The following is a 20,227-nucleotide window of genomic DNA, read 5'->3' as shown; positions in this document are numbered from 1 at the left end:
CAAACAAGATCTGTATTCAGTTTTGTCCGCTCTCCTCAGTTTTGTCCTTTGTCCGTTCACTTGAGCCCAGCGTCGTCCTCTTCCCTCCTCGCTCCCAGGACTTAGGCATCGCATTGACCAAGGCGCAGTTGATGGGGGTCTGAGTCCTTCCTGAGAGCGCCCCCCAGAGAAGTCCCTTGGAAGGAAGGCAATGAGCGACCTGGCGCCCGTCTTTCGAAGCACGACCGATGAGTGCATCTCGGCGCTCATACACAGGTTTGCCTGCCCGAAAGCCAACAAGCGGGCCCAGAAACATGGGCCCGTGCGGTAGGCAGGAGATGGGCGTGCCCTGAGCTTTCTCTCCCCTCTTAAGGGGCATAGGTGGTGAGGAAACTGAATGTAGTATGTAAGTTGGCTTTGTATTGAGGGAGTGCCGAGCACTTCTCAAGGGGAGGATTGAAATCTTGAAATAAAAAGCCAATGAACAAAACAACTTTCCCTACAACGATTGCTATTAATGGAAAAGGCGCCTAACCTGCTGAATTAAATCGTTCGAAAGAGCCCGTTCATCATCGGGAGCTCCTCTACAAGGAGGGGAAAGAAAATGTGAAAACAAAACCAAAATAGAGAAGCCTCCTTAACCGGCCCCCGCAGTGTCTTGGAGGCCCCTGCCCGACCTAAGAGCACTCCTCCCTCCCAGCCCCCGGCGCGGAGAGGAGGCTAAAACAGCTAAAGAGAAAACAAAACAACAACAAAACGTTTAATATCCAAGGGGAAAAGTCGGAGTGGGTCTCCGGATCTGCACCGCACAGGGCTCAGCTCCGTAGTCCACTCTGCTGGAGGCCCGGGCCTGGCCGGAGCAGCGCAGCGGATGCCTCCGGCCGGGCTGGGGAGCACAGCCCACAGTTTCTCCTCTCCAGGCGCCCAAGGACCCTCAAGGCGCGGGGCTCACACTTGAAGCCTGAGAACGCGCAGACAGGAAACCCACTTCCTCCTAAGCAGTTTCTTGCCACCCGGATGAGAGGCGCCCAACTGAAGCAGAATGATCCTCACCTACTAGTATCCAGAGTGGCCACAAAGCGACTGGCCATTTATGCCGGCGCTTTAAACAAAGATATTTGGTTACTGCCGGGGGAGCAAGTGCACTTTTGCATGGCTGAGCTCCAGGTGGAGGCAAGCCTCAACCCAGCCTCCCGCCCGCTCGGCTGCTCACGCCCGGGGACTCGCCCCCTCCCGGCCAGCTCGTCCCGCCGGGGTTCAGGCTCAGTTCCACCCGGCAACAGGCGGGCGGGCACTCACGACGCTCCCTGCCCGAGCCCTCCCTGAAGCATCAGGGGGGAAAACAGCGTGACCCTGGGCTCGGGTGCTGGGGCTGTGATGTCCTCGGAAAGTCAGCTCCAGTCCCAGAACCCCGCGTGTCCGGGCGATGGGCGAGGGTCGGGGACACCAGGTTTGTTCGAGGTGGAGCAACTTCAGCGATGGCCCTTCGCGTTAATCCCCCCAGCTTCTCAGCTCGGGCGGCCAGCGGTGTCCTTGCCTTAGCAGGGGATGGGGGTGGGGAAGGGTAGCCGAGTGTGGGTTGGGGGGGGGGCGTGAAGCAGGGGGCCCTAGCCCTCTGGGAAGACCCTGAGCTGGGGGGAGGGCGGCGCGGGGATCTGGGACAGCCTCTCGGCGGCAGCCGATCCCCTGCTCAGCGCCTCCTCCGCCCGCTGGGATTCTCTCTCGGGAAGGGGGAAAGGGGGCGGGGAGCAGAGGTGTCCTTCTGACGGCGGCAGAAGAGGCAGACAGACTGACAGACACGCAGACCAACAGTGGAGCCCCAGGGTTCGTCCCCTGACTCCCGAGCTCCTTTGGTGGCGACTGGGGCTCGGCGCTGCGAAGCCAGATGTGGTCCGGAGGCGGTGGGAAGGCGCGGGGCTGGGAGGCCGCGGCGGGAGGGAGGACCAGCCCCGGCAGGCTCAGGTGAAAACCCACCCGCCCCTCGGCCCACTCCCCGTCCCCGCCCGGGGAACCCCGACCGAACTGGAAAGTGGTTCACTTTGTAACTCCGCAAGTTGGTTGCAAAGCGGCGTTCACCTTCCTTCCTCCCCAACATCCCTCCTCCTCGGCTACTCCCCATCCCACCTCTTGCCCTCCCCTCTCTCGGTTCCCTCCTCCTTTCCCTCCCCCCCCGCCTCCCCCACCTCCGCGCGCCACCGCACCCCACAAAAATGGGGGTAGGGGTTCCGGGGGAGGGGGAAAGAAATGCTTTGGGTCGCGTCTCTGCCTCTCTCTCTCCGTCTCTCTCTCTGTCTCTCTCTCTCTCTCTCACCCTCTTTGAGACCTAAAAATCCTGACAAGTGAAACTTAAAGGTGTTTACCTTGTCATCAGCATGTAAGCTAATTATCTCGGGCAAGATGTAGGCTTCTATTGTCTTGTTGCTTTAGCGCTTACGCCCCGCCTCTGGTGGCTGCCTAAAACCTGGCGCCGGGCTAAAACAAACGCGAGGCAGCCCCCGAGCCTCCACTCAAGCCAATTAAGGCGGACTCGGTCCACTCGGTTACGTGTACATCCAACAAGATCGGCGTTAAGGTAACACCAGAATATTTGGCAAAGGGAGAAAAAAAAAAGCAGCGAGGCTTCGCCTTCCCCCTCTCCCTTTTTTTTCCTCCTCTTCCTTCCTCCTCCAGCCGCCGCCGAATCATGTCGATGAGTCCAAAGCACACGACTCCGTTCTCAGTGTCTGACATCTTGAGTCCCCTGGAGGAAAGCTACAAGAAAGTGGGCATGGAGGGCGGCGGCCTCGGGGCTCCGCTGGCGGCTTACAGGCAGGGCCAGGCGGCACCGCCGGCCGCCGCCATGCAGCAGCACGCCGTGGGGCACCACGGCGCCGTCACTGCCGCCTACCACATGACGGCTGCGGGGGTGCCCCAGCTCTCGCACTCCGCCGTGGGGGGCTACTGCAACGGCAACCTGGGCAACATGAGCGAGCTGCCGCCGTACCAGGACACCATGCGGAACAGCACCTCGGGCCCCGGATGGTACGGCGCCAACCCGGACCCGCGCTTCCCGGCCAGTAAGTGAGGCCGCCCCACTGCAGGGCCGCGGGTTGAGCGCCGGAGGCGCGGGGAGAGCCGCCGGGAAGGCGCGGCGCCTGCCGGCTGCGCTCTGGGCATCATCAGGGTGGGCGGCCGGGCAGTGGCGCCAACGAGTCGGGCGCAGGAGCTGGGGAGTCTTCCCTTGTTGAGCTGAGGGGTCCAAGAAGAGGCACTTGGGAGCTCTGGGGTCCTGAGGGCAGGAGCTGGTATTTGGCGTCTGCCAGATGCGGCCAAGTGGCCGCTCTGCTCCGCGCGGGAGACCTCGGAATGCGGAGGGAGGTGGCCCCCTAACTAAGAGAGCCGGGACGAGCAGAGCGCGGAGAGGCGCGGCCTGGCCGGGAGGGAGGTTGCCCTGCTGGGATGATGCGCTCAGGCCCCTGGCCTGGCCCACTCTCCAGTCTAGGCTGGAGGGAGGGCTTGTGGCTCCAGAGGGGGTTCTAAATGGGCCGAACGAGTGCCCTCATTGGGGCTGACCGGAGAGAGCGGCCAAGAGGCAAAGAGTCTGGGGTCTCGGGGTCTCTAGCTTTTCGAAAGCGAACACCTCCCTCTCCTAAGCTCCCAAAGCTGGAGCCTACAGCTAGACCCCAGTTCCTGGCCTGGGCCCAGTTTGCTGCCCGTGGCCCACTAACCGAACGAATCTGGTGGGCTGGGCACGAAAGGAACAGGAGGAACAGTCTTTCTCCGCTCTGCTTTTTGGGTGAAGCACAGAGACTGAGGGAGGTAGCCGGGGTTGAGGCGGGGAGCTCTGCAGTAAACCCCTCGACGGCACGGCCTGGGGCAGGCGCTGGCGATCCCGCGGCTGGGCCTCTCAGGGTAGAGGCGGCCTAGGTGAGGAGTGCGCCGTCGGGGCAGGGGCCGGGCCGGCCAAGCGCGCAGAACGCAGAGGTGGTCTGGCCCGGCCCCTGCCGACGCTGTGCGTTTGTCGCTTACAGTCTCCCGCTTCATGGGCCCGGCGAGCGGCATGAACATGAGCGGCATGGGCGGCCTGGGCTCTCTGGGGGACGTGAGCAAGAACATGGCCCCACTACCAAGCGCACCGCGCCGGAAGCGCCGGGTGCTCTTCTCCCAGGCGCAGGTGTACGAGCTGGAGCGACGCTTCAAACAACAGAAGTACCTGTCCGCGCCCGAGCGCGAGCACCTGGCCAGCATGATCCACCTGACGCCCACGCAGGTCAAGATCTGGTTCCAGAACCACCGCTACAAGATGAAGCGCCAAGCCAAGGACAAGGCGGCGCAGCAGCAACTGCAGCAGGATAGCGGCGGCGGGGGCGCCGGGTGCCAGCAGCAGCAAGCGCAGCAGCAGTCACCGCGCCGCGTGGCTGTGCCGGTCCTCGTGAAAGACGGCAAACCCTGCCAGGCGGGCGCCCCTGCGCCGGGCGCCGCCAGCCTGCAAGGCCACGCGCAGCAGCAGGCGCAGCAGCAAGCGCAGGCCGCTCAGGCGGCGGCAGCAGCTATCTCAGTGGGCAGCGGCGGCCCCGGCCTCGGCGCGCACCCGGGCCACCAGCCGGGCAGCGCGGGCCAGTCTCCGGACCTGGCGCACCACGCCACCAGTCCCGCGGCGCTGCAGGGCCAGGTCTCCAGCCTGTCCCACCTGAACTCCTCGGGCTCGGACTACGGCACCATGTCCTGCTCCACCTTGCTATATGGTCGGACCTGGTGAGAGGACGCCGGGCCGGGCCTAGCCCAGCGCTCTGCCTCATCGCTTCCCCTACTGCCCGCTACACACCACCAACCACCCACTACACCGTGCGCTTCGACTTTTCTAAAGAACCTGTCCCAATAAGACCAAGGGAAAAAACACAACGACCAAACTGCTGGACGTATTTCTTTTCTTTTCTTTTCGTTTTCTAAAATTTGCAGGATTTTTTTTTTAAAAAAGAAAATAAAACAACCAAGCGATCCAATTCTTTAAGGAGTCTTAAACCGAGAAGGACATAACAAGAACCGCTCTGGGGATGTCTTTTGGGTGATTCCGATGGGTTTCCCACGCTCGGGTGGGGCGCAGTTTGGAGAGGGCTCTACGCTGACATGCCTCTGGACTCTAAAACTCGAAAACTTCACTCTGGGTACACTGTGCCAGCAAAGTGGACTTGCCTGTAAATACCAGGATTTCTTTGAAGGGGCGACGGGGACTGGGGAGAGGAAAAGACTCCTCGACAGATTCCGCTTGCCACTGACACAAAGGAAATGCCCCCTCCTGGCCCCCTCTGGCCACCCAGGCTCAGCTGAGACAGGCCCTGGTTAAAATTGTTTTATGTTTGATGTGAACTTGTAGCTGTAAAACGCTGTCAAAAGTTGGACTAAATGCTTAGTTTTAGTAATCTGTACATTTTGTTGTAAAAAACAAAAACAAAAAACCAGTCCCCGTCCCCAGCCCATCATATTTTTTATGGGCCTTGACAAATCTGTGTATATTATTTGGCAGTTTGGTATTTGCAGCGTCAGTCTTTTTCTGTTGTAACTTATGTAGATATCTGGCTTGAGTATAGTTCCTAAGAAGCTTCTAATAAATTATACAAATTAAAAAGATTCTTTTTCTGATTAAAAAACCCATCTTTTGTTTGGTTTTGATTTGGCTTTTTTGGTGGTAGGGGGTGTGGCTCAACATTGGCCTGATGAGATTCGAATTGTTTGGGGGCTCAAAGGATCCTGAACCAGTTAAGGAGGCCGGGCGCAGAGTCTTTGCCCCACGGGAAGAGGGAGTTTTGTTCTGCCTCTGAATTAAGTAGAACCAAACCTTGAGCAGTCCTGGGACTTGGCAATAGAGAGTAGAAAAGCTAAACTCCTTCCACCAGGAGGAAAGGGAGAAAAGAAGAGAAAGAGACCAAAGGACTAGTTTTCAAAGCCAGGCTTCTGTTTCTTAAAACCTCAGAAGTATCTACCGTGATCTTATACAGCTGAGCCAGTGTTTTAAAGCAGCCGGCCTCGGACATTCATTTTAAATAACCCTGAATGAACGATTATTTTTACTAGATGGATCATGCCTGTAGATTTCAACATTAATTCTTTCTTTCTAATCCTCGGCGGAGCCTCCTTGGGACTAGAATTCAGTGGGAGGCTGTTTTCAAAAGCGAGGAAGTTGTTAGGGGTTTCGTTTCTGCTCTAAAACAGTTATCCCCGCACAGGCTGGCCGACGGCTTCTCATGGCTCCTCCGGCCTTGGGAGGTGTTCCGCGACTGGGCTGCTGGCCTTGGGGACACCCCTGGCAGGACTTTGGAAGCTGGCCTTTCTGCTCTTTGGTCCAAGGTTTCCGTCTCTGGGCTCCTGGTCTCCTAAATCTTTGTAGGAAGGAATCTTTCTCCCGTCTCCAACTCCCCACCTCTCCCCGCGCTCCCCCGCCCCCATCCCAGCAAAAACAGAAAACAAAACAAACAAACAAACAAAAAACTTTGACCTCTCTCGCTACCTTGAATTTCTTGGTCTCTTTGGTACACAGATATAGTTGTTGGGGAAGTCTTAATTGCCCCGGGGAGGCGAGGAAGAAGGAGTGGTTGTGGACAGAGAGAAATTGTCGTCCCTTGATGGGCTGTTGCCCCTTCCGTGTCACCTCTGACAAACCTACAGGAAAAGTGGCCGGGTGGGTTGTGGACAGATGCCCCTCCCAGCCCTTTTCTCTAGGCCTGAAAGTGTTTGATTGTGGAGGATTGATTCATATTTGGCATGTACTCATTTATCGCCTGGAATTTCAACTTTCTTTTTTCCCTTCTTGCCTGTCACCACCTTTTCTTCCTCTTCTTTGCAGCTCATTCTGACTCCATCTCTCTCTTCCCAGACCTCCACCCTCACCCCCCAGAAATGTGTAAGGAAAATGAGGGGGGGGGGCGCGGAGGGGGTGTGTGCTGGCACCAGCAGTCCTCTCTGTTGACTTCCTGGGGGCTCTTCTCCGTGGCGCCCTGACTGGGGACTAGGACGGACTTCCTCCCTCGGGTCTGGCTGCTGAGATACTGTTTTCAGTATCTAAAAGAGACTCGGAGATTTCGAGAGGGCAGTTGGTTAGATCTAGAGAGTGTGCTAGCTGGGGGAAGTCTCAGCAGGCCTCACGTTTTGAAAAACAAGAAAAAACCCGGGAAGTCTGAACACTTGTATTGGAATGGGCAGCAGTGGTCCTGGGACAGTGTGTGTAGGTAGTTAAGTCACCCAGCTCAGGCCCGGCTTGGCAGGGGAGATGTTAATGCTAAGGTCTGCATTCTGTGGGGTGGGAGCTTCCGCTCCATCTGCCCCCATGCCTGACACAAGGGAGGGGCTGGGCGGGAGGTGCCTGACAATGGCCAGGGGGGCTGTCCCCCCAACCCATCTCGCCCGGATCGGCCCCGGCCCCGGAGAGTAGCAATTTTAGTGAGCTGTGGTACCCTCAGTCTTATCACCCTTGCACTGGCTGGAGTTTCTACCAAATACATTCTTCACCCTGCCGTCTAGAGTTGGCTTAATTTTGAAGTCTGTTTACTGGTCCCGAGAAAAGGTGAATTCAGCCGGGTCTGCAGATGGGACCGAGACAAACAGGGCCTTGGCCCCTTCTCTCCATCCATCACACGGGGTCCACCAGCTCCGGTCCCTGGCCGCACATCGCTGTAGCTGCAGGAAGCGGCCCTGGAAGGCAATCCGAAGCGTCCTGGTAGGGAAAAGGGTGCGCGCTGGGTGCAGCGAAAGACCAAAGACGGAGACACACTTCATCCCCACATCCCGGTCAGCCTCTTCGATCTTTGTCTTCTCCAGCAGTGGACCTCCCCTAAGTCTTCAGCATCTCTGGCCCAGGGAGGTTCTGGTCTCCTCTGATGGAGAAAGACTTCTGGTGATGTCCCTGACGCTGAAGTGCCTGGAAGAGCCAGAAGCTTCTCCACGCGCGGGGGCAGTGCAGTTCGCCCCGAGGTCCAGGAGCAGCTGAACGCCGCCACCTAAGCACCCCATCCATCCCTAGGCCCCGATGGCTTCGGGAAGTGGGGGAGATTTTGCAGACAGCATCCCCCCCCTTCCTCCTCTTCCCCACCTCCAACCCCGCCATGTAAACACGAGGACTTTCTCGAGAGCCTTGGAGAGCGGCTCTAGTGGCTTCAGGGCCTGAAACCCCAGGCTTGGCTTGTTTGATGTTTAGCATCCCAAAGCGGCTCCCCAACCCCGCCCCAGCCTGGGAACCCGGAGATGTGGGTCGGAGAGGCAGGAAAGCTGCCCTCTCAGCTGGCCGGGCCAGGGACTGGGCCGGGCTTATGGGAGGCGACAAGATCGGGAAAGAGATGCTCCGAGCCGGAAAGAAGGGAGCCCGGGTTGCCGCCGCCCCCAACAGAAACAGAAGCGGGTACAGCTGCAGTCCTCAAGCCCAGGAGGTGGGTGGGGGCAGGGGATGCGTCACCAGCCAGGGCACCGGCTCTGGGACCGGGCCGGCACGGTGGGAAGTAGCTGGGGGCCCACGAGCGAAATCAGAGGCAGGCCGGAGCCGGCTCGGCGAGAAGCGCTCAGGGCACTTACTCCTGGAGGCGGGGGCGGCCCCGCGCGCTCCAGTCCAAGGGCCTCGCAGGAGGCAGCTCTTCTTCCCACTGCTTAGGGCTTGGCCTTTCTAAGGACAAGACTGTCTCGGGAGCTTTCCAGGGGATTTTAATCGTCCTGGGGCAGGGGTAGGCCTAGGTCTGGGCTTGAGGTCCCCGATTTTGAGACCTCAGGGAAGAATTCTCATACTTTAGAGGCCGCACACTCTCCGAGCGCGCTCGCGGGCGTTTGGGCGCCGGTGAGGGGCTTTCTCCGGGCGCGAGTGCACAAAAGGTAGCGCGAGTCTCTTCTCAGGCGACCCGGGATAAGAGGAAAGGAGAGCGGGTTTTTCTGACTTCCAACTCATTAGGGACCAGGTAAGGTCAATGCTTTCTCTATTATGGCTTTATCTTAAAAGCGGGTCAATTTAAGATAAGGGTGGGGGGTGGAAATCCAGGATCTGTGTGAACCATGCTGATAAGACTGACCCCTTTCCTGAACTAAAAGCAAGCCAGGCAGACATTCATTTTCTTTAAACAAGAGAGCTGTGAGAAGCTGCCTTGACTTCTGATCTAACGTCCCCAATCTCTCTAGACATCGCTCTCCCTACCCCCCCGCAATTATTGGTGTGTGTGTGGAGTGCGGAGCCAGGTGATGGAGGATATTGTTTGCGGAGAACTAGAAAGCCGGTTGGGAAATGTGAATCTAAGATGATATGGCTCTTAGGCATGGTTTGCTGGCTTGTTTGTTTCAAATGCTGCTGTCTTTTATAATGGATGGAAAGCAACAGACTTGAGTATTGGGAGCGATGAGCCTGAACGTGTTCCTTGATCGGTTCCTATTAGGAGATGCTGGGTACCACCTTCCTCTGGCCCTCCCTGCCTTCCTGACTGGTGTGCTTGTGGTTGTGCAATTGTGTTCTGTGACTTCGGGCCACCCTCTGTGGGGCCCAATTTGGTCTTATGCCTCAACTTGGAGCACAGAAAGTTTCCTGGTGCCTCTTTGGCCAGTAGCTTCAGGAAAAAGCATCCTATCCCCCAATCACCTTCTGTGGCAAGCCTCTTCATCCAAGTGGCTGAAGGAATTGGGTGTTGATGGGAGTAGAGGAAAGAACTTTTTATTGAAGGGGAGAGCCAAGGTCTGAATGTCACCTCCCCTCCATGTAGTTGTATTTCTAAACTTTCCTCGATGGTTCTCAAAGAAACGGAGGAAGGACAGGCTCAGCATCTCGAGAGCACAGCTTCTGCCTCATCTGAAGCCACAGCTGAAGTGGCTGGCTGTACTTCTCTCTGATAGTGACCTAATGCCCTACTTGGAGGGCATCTAGGCACAGCCCCAGGATCCTCATTTGATAATGTTTCCCATTTTGTCTCTGCTTCCTAAACATGTAAGATGTTTGTTATTAGTTGAGTTGTAACAAAGTTTTGGAAAGGGTGAGATTTAAATTGACTTTCCTGTTTTATTTCTTTTTTAGTTATTTGCAGGACACTGCAATGTAAATTGGTCACCATTAATGTTCTGCTTGAAATGAGAACCAACATAAAAAAAATCACAAGCAATAAAAGGCTTTGTTAAAGAGGGCTCTTTTTTCCAATACAATATTCACATCTGATTCTGCCCACTCTGTATGTAGGTGTAAGTGGTTGCATACAGACACCTGTCTGTGTGTGTATTATAGAAATATATACACATATGTATCTAATATATCTATTTTATTAAGATAGTCAAAAAGAAAAAAATTAATATAGGATTCTCTTAGTAGGGGATCTTACAGAACCTGTTAGATGCAAGAAAGTTGAATGCATTTACTGCCTCAAGTAAGATGTCACATGAAACCGAGTTTTCCTTAAGAAAATCAAGTAAACGAAAACCTTCTTTAGTTTTTCCCACTTTAAATTGGAATATTAATTTATTTTCATATGAAACTCCAGAGAACTAATTATGTTTGGGGAAAATATTAAAATTTGTCCTTAAAGAAAATGAACTTGTTGCCTGAGACACACAGCTGTAGATGAGACTTCTTGAAGCAATCTACAACAAAAATTGTCATGTGCTGCACCTACATTACCCACTAGTAGAACTCGTTAGTATGAACACCGTTTCCAGCTAACAAAAACAAATGGAAGTGTTGCTGCCCCTTGTTTGTAGCAAGTGTCCCCCCTATTCTGGCCTTCACAGAGTAGTGGAAATAAAAGGGCAGGTCTCAGTGTAGTCTGACAACAAGAAAAAGACAAACTTTCTCTCTTCCTTCCCCGCATTTTGTACATTTTCCGGAATCCTGTCTTTGATTGCTACATGAAATTGTCAGTAACGCCAGGCTGTCGGTGGAGTGTTAAACATTGCATTTCTAGGGTTTCTGGTGATTGTTGACAATGTCATTTCTACAAAAGATGTCGGGGCCTGAAAAGTGTACTTGGATACCCTTTTCCAGTTGCTATGTCCTGGAGCAATTCTGTGGAAAATCACTCAGAACGGCCTGGCCTCCACCTTACCTAGAATTCTCCCTCCCAATGTTGCTGTGTGAAGGTGTCCAAAGCTCTAGGAAAACAAGGGTTTATTTGGTCTGAGTGTGACTGATTTACCTGATCTCACAGGCACACACAAGGCTGAGTGCGGGCCTCGCAGATGTAAACCTGGGAATTACCTTAATGACGCAAAGACGACTAAGAGCTGGCTCCTCTAACCTAGGAGACCAGGTCAACGGTTTAACAAATCTGGCTATGTGTATAGAGGGAACACCGCAATTTAGGGTCCCTTCAGGTGCCCGCAGAGCACCAGGTTTCTAAACAGACTTTTTCAGAGGAGACTCTGAAGCCTAGAGGATTAAACCTCTCTCTCCCCTTCTGGCCACTCAATGGTGCCTTGGGGTCTGCAAGGCACTGTTTTCTGGGTGGAGTCTAAGGGGGTCGGTGGTTCTGGCCAGTGGTGGTGTCTTCCTTCCCTTGTGAGTGTGCTTCAGATAGAATTGCAACTCTTGCACCACGGGTGTGCACAGAGCATACATCCCTGCCTCTGGCCAGGGCAAACAGAAGTTGTAGCCAGTTCATTACTACTCACAACCTGCAATAGTCACCGAAATGTTGGTTACTGCTCCCTGGCAGGACTGCTGAGGCTGGCGCCAGAGTGTAGTAAATTTTGGAAGTGCTGCAGTGTATCATACCTACAACTCACACAGCTGGTAAAACTCAGATAGCTGTCTGCATGTCACTTTGGCTTCATGTTGAAATCAAATGGGAGAGCCGTTGGAAATATTTAACAAAAGCCAACTTACCCACAGCCATAATCTAGCACAGGGTGGGGGGTAAAGAGAAAATCTTTGACAAGGATGGTGCCATACAAGGACCATCATGCATCCGTAACAGTTGACATTAACCTTCCAGTGTGAACTGTTTTCTAACAACTACAATGCCACGCCAACCCCAAATTAGTTGTTGAAAATTCTCGACATGGCTGAATACTTAGATTCTGTTGGTTGGGTGTCTGTGGAAGCTGGGGGTTTGTGTGTTTGTTGTTCTGTTCACTGGTAAGACAAGAGAGGAAAAGAGAGGAGAGTGGAAAAGAGGAGAGGGAAGAGGAGAGGAACAACTGTGCCCAGTGGAAGTGTGTGAGGTTCTGTTGTTGTTTGTGACAGCTGAGTCTCCCCGGTTAGAGCTGGTCTTTGGGTCGAAGCGTTGGGGCCGGGTGGATGAGTGAGTGTATGGTGTCTGGTCTTTAGGGGTGATGCTAGTAAGGAGGGCTGGGGGGCAGCATGGGAGGAAGCGTGTGTACCATGTCTTTGCGCTGGGCCAGTAACACAGTGGCAATGTAATTATCCAGCTTAAACATGTTCAAATGGCAAAAAGTTGCAAAATAGATGACCTCCCTGAGAAGAGAGGGAGCTGGTTACAGAGGTCTGCAGCCACCATCCTTTTTTCAATACATTTTAAACAAGAGGATCTAGCAAGTGATTCCGATTCAATACACATAATCAGTTTGCAAGTCTTATTTCCATTTGAAAACAGGGCCATTTGCAATCATAAGAGCTGGACACGCTGAAAGATTCAGAGCGTTTTCCGAGCAGATGATGGGTGACAGAATCTGCAGGCAAGCACTAAATATTTTCTTCTAGCCTCAGACCTTATGCATCAACCTTCAGTTCCAATGTATTTTCAATCGAATATTCCTGTTGAATATATAACTTAATTGCTTAGAAAATCGAGACTCAATGATTGGAGGGGGAAAAAGCCGGCAAGAAAGGTGAGAGAAACCGTGTTAGTTCTTTTCCCAGGTGCTGCTTAACAGTTATTTAGTGAAGAGTACACGGATAAAAAGATTTGATGAAAAATTCAAGCTTGTTTTTAAAGTTAGGGCCGCCAGAAGAGGTTGTCTGGGGCTAAAATTCGAGGGTTAGAGCCGTGAAGCCCTGCGCGGGTGCGGCGGGGGCCAGCGGGGCGTCTGCGGGGCGGGGGCGGTGAGCTGCCACCGAAGCCCAGGGGGCTGCTCCGCGGCCTCCAGCCTCACCGCCAGAGGCCTGAGACCCCCTCCCGGCCTCGCGGTTTCATATTGGCTGTCAGGGGTCTCAGCTAAAGTGTGGGCACTTAAAATCTCGATCTATTTTAAGGTCTCTCGTAGAAAGTTTTGGTTTCCAGGATCAAGAGAAGCAACTGTCCGCGACCTCCCCATTCCCGCCGGCGGCCTCAGCTCTCCCCACCCCCTCGGCCTCCCCTCCAACCCGGGTCCGAGGCCTCAGTTTCTCCTTCCACCCAGCCTCATCCCCCACCACCCCCAAACCAGCGGTGACTCTCCACCGGGTTCCTAGCTGGGGAAAGGAGCAACCTCCGCTCCGCGCTGCCTGCCCACCCGGCCTCCAGCCCCTTCTGGAAACCTCCCCAAGAAGTCTGGTGTGTGGCTGAGAAGAAATTTCCCGTGAATTTTGACCCCAGATTATATAGTGAATATATTAGTTCACTGGGTCACGACGATGATCCAAACCCTAACCTGAAGGGATTTTTTAAACGACCTTAAAACACAACCTTTCTTTGAACAAATAAAATCAAACAAAGCCAGCGAACTGCTGCTGTTTTCCCTGATGAGTGTTCCTAAGGAAAAGAGATTCCGTCTCTGCCCAGATACCAACATCAAACGAACTTTCTAGTAGGCTGAAACTCAATCTAATAATAGCATGTGCTTAATGTCGATTCCGTTTTTATTTCGAAAGGAGATACTTTATTAACCTCCTCAAGTTAGTGCCTCTTAGGCAGGTGTTGTGGTTTTGGACGTCCTTGCAAAGCATTTTCGCCTCTGGGAAGATCTCAGGAGAACCAATAGATGGAGCGGGGGCAAGTGGGGGAGATGCTGCACAGCTCCTGCTGGCTTACTCAGTTTTCTGCAAAACTCGTCCTAAAAGCCCTGGTGTTCTTTTTAACAGATGTCAAATTACAGGGACCACAAAGATCTAAAGACATCCTTCACGCATACACACACCAGCTGTAAACTCTCTAGTTTGTTTGTTTTCCTCTCTAGGACCCGTTTTGTGGATAAGCAAGAGTGGTCCTGAGGCACAGGTCCACCCTGAGCCAAGGGGTGGGAGCAGGTCAGGCCTCCTACAACGGGGAGCCTCCACACTCCCTATTTCTGCAAAGCTGGAGGACGGAACTCCAACAACTGACAGGAGGTGAGGGTGAGGCTGGACCAGTAGGACCCAATCTGCTCGGGCGTAGGGGAGCTAGCTCGTCCACCTGAGGGCAGGGCCCCAGCCTAGGCTCGTCTGGGTAGTCAGAGGGGGTGCACAGGAATGTGTCCCGCAAAGAATCAGAGAGCCAGAGCAGGCTCCCAGGCAGGAAGTTTCAGCCACCTGACAGCCCCATAGCGATACGGTGACTACATAACCATTTCTAGGAGTGCCGGTTGAATTGTGCTGATTCCTTCCCACCCTCGTGGACCTCTCTGGGGACCAAGCATTCACAGGTTTAGGATTGCTGGCCCGCCTTCAGCAGCAATCCTAGTCTGGGGGAAGAAACTTCAACCTGCCTTACTCAGGAAGTTCTGTCCCTGGCTCCCAAGGCTGATGGGGGAGACCCTCATTAGGACCCAAAGATCACCTGCGGAAGCATCATATTCTTGTATTTATAGCCCGAAGTGACTTCATTAACTACTTTTCACTTGTTTCCTCATCCTCCTCATTTTCTATTTTTTCATTTCAATGCCTACATTTTACTTGCTTACTTGTCCAATTCCAGCCTCATAGCTGCAGTATTACTTTGTAGGCAATTCGGTATCATTTTCCTAATGTCAGAACTAAAAGGAAAAGCAGATAAAGTGGATGCGCTAAGCCATAGAGAATGAAAGCCAGCAAGGCCCATATGGGAGGCCAGTTGGGGGGTAAGAAGACCAGAGAACCGCCAAGGTCAGCCTATCAGAGGACTAGCGAGAAAAATGAGGAAAGCAAAGAGAGGCAGCAGCGCAGAGAAATTCAATTAATGTCAGTAGATGGGAAGGAAGGAATACAGCCCCGACCTAAGGCGTACGCCTGGCCTGGGCAGGCAGAGAACGGGCTGAAGAGGAAACATGTCTGTGTATGGTGGTCCGTCTTTGAGCTGAGGGGCGAATCTAGCCACCCCTTCCTTCCCTCCTGCCAGACCTTAAGAAAAGGGACTTTATGCCAGAGACAATTAAAGGGTTATGGAGCTGAGGGACCAGGGACTGGAGTTCGCCTCCCAAATTCCAGCCTGGCCAGCTCCGGGCTTACCCCGGGGAGGAGCGAATTCCTGGGAACCTGATGGCGGCGGGGGGAGGATGGTGGTAGAGGGCGGAACCACCCGGTGAGGAAATAGTGGCTTCTGGAAACTTCCGTGGAAACATACAAAAACCCGTTCCTTCACACAAGTGCCCCAACCCTCCTCTCTGCAGTTGGAGAAGGGACTTTAGAAAGATTGGTCTTTGCCGACCCTGACTGTTGGACAGCGCCCCCTTTCGTCCCTGTCGGCGCGGCCTCGAAGGAGGCGCCACGTGGAGGGAGTCCCAGCCGCCTGGGAAAAAGGCAGGGCGATTCCGCTGGGACTCGGAGCCGAGCCCGCCCCGCAGCCCTCACCTTCGGGTCCTGAGCCGCTTCCTCTGGTGGAAGGCGGGTCCCCAGGGGGCGGCCGGTTCCCCGCGACCCTGGAGGACGCGCTGCGGGCAGAACCGCGTCGGTGCTGGAGATCCCTTCGCAGAGCCGGGCGCGCTCCTCACGCCCTCCCCGGGCCCGCCCGGCTCTGTGGGGCGCTCGCAGCCTCTGAGCCGCGGCCCGGGAGGAGGCCAGGGCTTGCCCCGCCGCCGGGGTCTCTGCCCCTGGGAAGAGGGGGAGGAAATCCCCACCCCCCAACTTTCAACGACCGACCAGTCATCCCCTCCTACCCTCGCCCAGCCTGCTTGCAGCCTTCTCCCAGGGGTCTGAATCCCCGGGGCCCTTCCTTTTGAAGGGTCTCGTGCACACTGTGATATATTTTAGCTGCAACATATTAACCCTTTTAATACCCTAGCATGACACTCTTAGTGAGGACCTCATGTGGTTGGTAACCGCGGAAGGGCACATTTGAGACTCTTCCCCGCCATTGAGGCATAGGCTCCCCTCCCCACCCGTGAGGCCGAGGAGAGGGACCCAGGCCGAGCAGCGGCCCGTCGGGGCGGAGGGCGGCCGCCTAGCCTTCCCGCCGTTGGCGCCCACCGCTCGGCCCCAGCGGCCAGAGGCGTCCCGCATCTCGGTCCCCGGCCCCTCGGCGACTCCGCCGTCGGGGCTTTTTCCGGGAAGGATGAGGCACCGCAGAGCAAAGGCAGGCAAGCCGGCTCCAGACTCCCAGGTCCTCCCTCCTGGACCCGCGCGCTCGGCCTCCCTCCCCCGTTAATGTTCTTCATTAATTTCGGAGGCAAAGATGTCCAAGTTTGGGGGGAATTCGTTTCATCTCTCCTAAATTCAGAAACGGAGTCTTCAAAAGTCTTAATGTACGTGTTTAGTTTTCTTTCTAGCATTCAAATGAATGCGAAGCCACGGATCGAATCCCGTCACTCATTTGGGGTTAGCTTCTCCCGATATTTCACACGGAAAACAAAACTGGGTCCCTCTTATTTGTACTTGTCCTTAACCTTTGCAGCAACTGCTGTAGATGCGGCTCTATCCATTCTCTAATAGATTTTTACCAGGGGCTGGTGACAGAGAACTGATTTCTTTTCTATTAGGGTTTAGCACATCTTTGTTGAAGGCCTGTAGAATGACCAGGGATTAGATTTGCATCTCTTAGACGCCCTGTGTGGTCTTTGTGCGAAGCTTGTAACTGTTAAAAATGACTTGTTAGGAAGCGTGTGGGCTCTCATCGCTCTCCTTTTGACAGAATGATTGTGAAATTCAGATTGGCCCTGTAGGATTTAGCCCGCAGATTCCACCTGAACTCTAAGCAATTAGACCCTAATCTCACTGCAATCATATTTGAGTTAGGATTTGTTGCACATTGTTTACTTCAGTTAAAAGTAGTGGAATATATATATACATTTTTTCCTTCAGCTTTTAAAGTGAAATTTCCAGGCGTAAAACCTCAGGACTTCTTAGAAACGGTTTTGGTGGCGATGGGGATTTCTTTTCGGTACGGTTTCCTCCCAGTCCTCCCGCCCGCCCCTCCCCCATTTAAATAACTCTTCTTTCTTCCCCTGTGGCCACGCTAATGCCCGGAGCATCTTCTCGGGGACTGAATTCAGGTCGCCTGGGAAGAACCGCTTGGAGATGACTCCCTGCTTCCAGGGGCGCCCAAACTCCGGCGTCCCCAAGTCCCCGACTGGGCTCCTCCGTCCCGCTGGAGCGCGGAGCTTGCCCACCCTCTCTGGCTGGCGGGCTGGTCCCCGCGTGAGCTCCGTGCAGCCGGCGCTGGTCGGGTCGGGGGTCCGGCTTCCCGCGGCGGAGCAGACGCTTCTAAGGCGCCCGGCGCCCGCTCGGCCGCACGGCGACTGCGAGGCGGCGCGCTTACTGCGACCGCCGCGTGGGTCCGGAGCTGCCCCCGGGACCCACTGCGGTCCCTCGGCGCCAGGACGTGGGGGGAGGGAGGGTGGTCTCCTCCGCGCCTCTACCGGCCCGGCGGGCGTGGGGCCTCGCGGCCTGGCTGAGGCCAATGTCTAGGCCCGAAGCGCCCGGGGCGGCCTCCAGCCTCTCCTCGCCGGGCCCCGGCCCAGAGCGCGGGGCTCCGGGCGTCCCCCTGCCGGGCCGTCAGGCTCTCAGCGATTCGCAGGGCATTTCACCCCGCCGCGGTTCCCAAAGGGTCACCTGCAGTTACTGTCAAATCAGGTCACCTTCGTAGCATTTCTTGATCTGTGGTGACTTTATCGCCTTCGTTTATTTATCCAATGCGACTTTGTCACTTTATTTCCTCAGAACATCTCATTTGGGAGACACATGACAATGACTCCGGGTTATCGGGATTTTTCTACTTTGATTCACAACCACTTATTTGCTCCCAGTGAGTCTGATTCGGTTCCCTGACTGCTTCACCTTTCTTAGCACTATCGAGCGAGCCAACGATGTAAACAAAAAATTTCTAGCATGGAGGACCTCAATGCCATATATTTGCGGGGGGAAGAGGGAGATACCACTTTTGAAACTTCCCAATAAACTTTTTAATAGCAAGTGCTCTCATTGTCACTTGTCTCAGGCAGAAAAAAAAAAATTAAGATGTTCTTTGTACTTGATTCCACAGGAAGGAAGCCAGCCTACAACCTAATTCTGCCTTTGTAACTAAAACATTTTAAATGAGGAGAAAGTACTTTGCTGACACTACTTATATAAATGTGAGCAGTGCTAGCTGCTTTAAGCAAGTGGTGTTCTCTTCCAGTATTTTCTGCGGTGGAGTCTATTTTAAAGAGGCTCATCTCTTTGGATAATTCTTATAGCTAATTATTCTTAACTTTATTAAGAATTCTTAAGGGTTCAAAGGAATAAAGGAGATTCTGTCTTGCCGTTGGATGGGGGGAGGTGGGAATGTGGTCTTGGGGGTGGGGAGGAAGGGGGAGCAAGACTGTGATAATCTCTTTGAGATCTACCAGGAGAAGTCTTGATCTACTGATTGAGGATCGCTGCTCTAAATGACTCCTGTGTGCAGTTTAGTGCAGTTTTTCATTTGTGAATAGGGACTGTATCAAAATCCTAGTGCAACCATGACAATTGGGTAATCACACACAAGGCATCTTTGCTAATGGAGAGATTCTGTAAATATGTTTCTAGTGAATACACAGATAACAGTCGCAGTGGAAGGGTCAGGTGCCACAAATCATAGATTACTCTGCCAAGGGTTGCCCGCCATCTGAGGCTTAGGAAGGACATTAACTGCCTTTGCACTCAGAATACTCTCCTCAGTTTGTGATTTCACTTACTTGACCCTACTTCTGTTATTAAAAAGCTGGCAGGCGCAATCAAGGGCAAGCAGGTTGGCTACCTACCCTTCTGGCAGCTCTCCAATATTCCCATTTAGCTGCCAGGAGACAAGGAGAGGGGTGAATCAGTCCTGTAAGCCTGCAGTAGCTAGAAGGTACCAGGAAAACTTTAGTGGCAGCAGGCGGATCCACCTATCAGCGCTGTTTCTAAATTCTTCACTTCATATATGTAATAAATTACTCTGGGGAATTCACTCATAGGAAGGTCAGGGAGGGGAATGATAAGAAGTGACTTAGGTACGGGAACTCTCAAGCAGTTTCTTTGGATAGTAAGTTGTAAGTGCATTACTTGATAGCTCCAGTTTTGAAAACTGCCACAAACAGAAATACGATTTTCATTGCTAACAGGGAGCAACAATCAGGAAAAGTGTCCCTTATCAGATAGGAGTAGGGAAAAATTAAGAGCTTTTAATGAAATCTGGAGGATTATCACTTCCTGTCCATAGAACAAACCTCTGGCTGTTCACATTTGCTTTAATAGAGAAATTGGTGCTAATTTGATAAGATTTAGGTACTCAACTTTCAGGGAAATGTGGAATTGAAATATATAAAAATAATTTTTTCCTATCTTAAACTGAAACAAGCAGGTATTTGGCATACAAGAACATTGCAAAAGCAAAATACATCTCTCACTAGTATTAGCATTCTTTCCTTGAAGATGTAAAATCTAGGAGTATATAACATGAAAGAATCATAAGCGTGAAACAAGACTTTCTAAGTTCCCTTTGTAGGCAGGATAGGCCATTTTCTCATACTCTTACATTGGAAGTGGCTCTGGGATCTAGAATGAACTATCATGACTGACGATAAAGCCATCACTTTTGCCAGTGGGTACCATGAGAAGTAAACTGACTTCATAATGAAGTCTTCTCCAGGGGATTTGTTTGTGTGAGAGGACTTATAGCACTTTTTGAACAGGAAAGAAAAGTACAATTCATTGAAGTATGAGTGTTCAGGATGGCTAGAAAAGTGTATTTTTGGAAGAATATTATATTTCTAATATGTCAGGTGGTCTCTAGATGTAAGATATTTAAAAAACTAATTTTTTTCAAAATTAGACTATCATTACATTAGCGTATTCTTAAAGAATGGAGATAGACGTTACTCATCTACATTACCAAAGGGGAAAAATATTTAAAAACCAGATGACAGACCAGCCTTATAATTTAAACAATACTGAATGGTGAACAATCTTCCAAGTTCATTTAAGCAGGAATAGGGAGAGAACCTCTATAAAAGTGAATAAAAAAGATCTTATTGTACCGATATGCCTAATCCCTCATTT

At 53.0% G+C, this 20,227-nt stretch overlaps 1 protein-coding gene across 3 annotated transcripts; it reads left to right on the top strand.

Annotated features, from left to right (window-relative positions):
* Positions 1-1,405: 1,405 nt before the first annotated feature.
* Positions 1,406-4,717, top strand: NKX2-1 (NK2 homeobox 1; the record flags this gene model as incomplete). Of its 3 annotated transcripts, XM_079699982.1 has the most annotated exons (4): positions 1,406-1,429; positions 1,803-1,941; positions 2,650-3,035; positions 3,990-4,717. In XM_079699982.1, the coding sequence occupies exons 2-4, from the start codon at positions 1,865-1,867 to the stop codon at positions 4,715-4,717; spliced, it is 1,191 nt and encodes a 396-aa protein (XP_079556108.1). In that variant the 5' UTR covers positions 1,406-1,429; positions 1,803-1,864. The 3 variants fall into 3 exon arrangements, with proteins under 3 accessions (XP_079556108.1, XP_079556109.1, XP_079556110.1); XM_079699983.1 differs by lacking the exon at positions 1,803-1,941 and having other exon boundaries at positions 1,406-1,506; XM_079699984.1 differs by lacking the exons at positions 1,406-1,429; positions 1,803-1,941 and adding an exon at positions 2,421-2,551.
* Between the last annotated feature and the right edge of the window lie 15,510 nt (positions 4,718-20,227).

Source organism: Hyperoodon ampullatus (assembly GCF_949752795.1).
Source record: "Hyperoodon ampullatus genome assembly, chromosome: 3".
In the NCBI taxonomy this organism is placed as follows: Eukaryota; Metazoa; Chordata; class Mammalia; order Artiodactyla; family Ziphiidae; genus Hyperoodon; species Hyperoodon ampullatus.
This window is presented reverse-complemented; position numbering and strand designations above follow the sequence as displayed.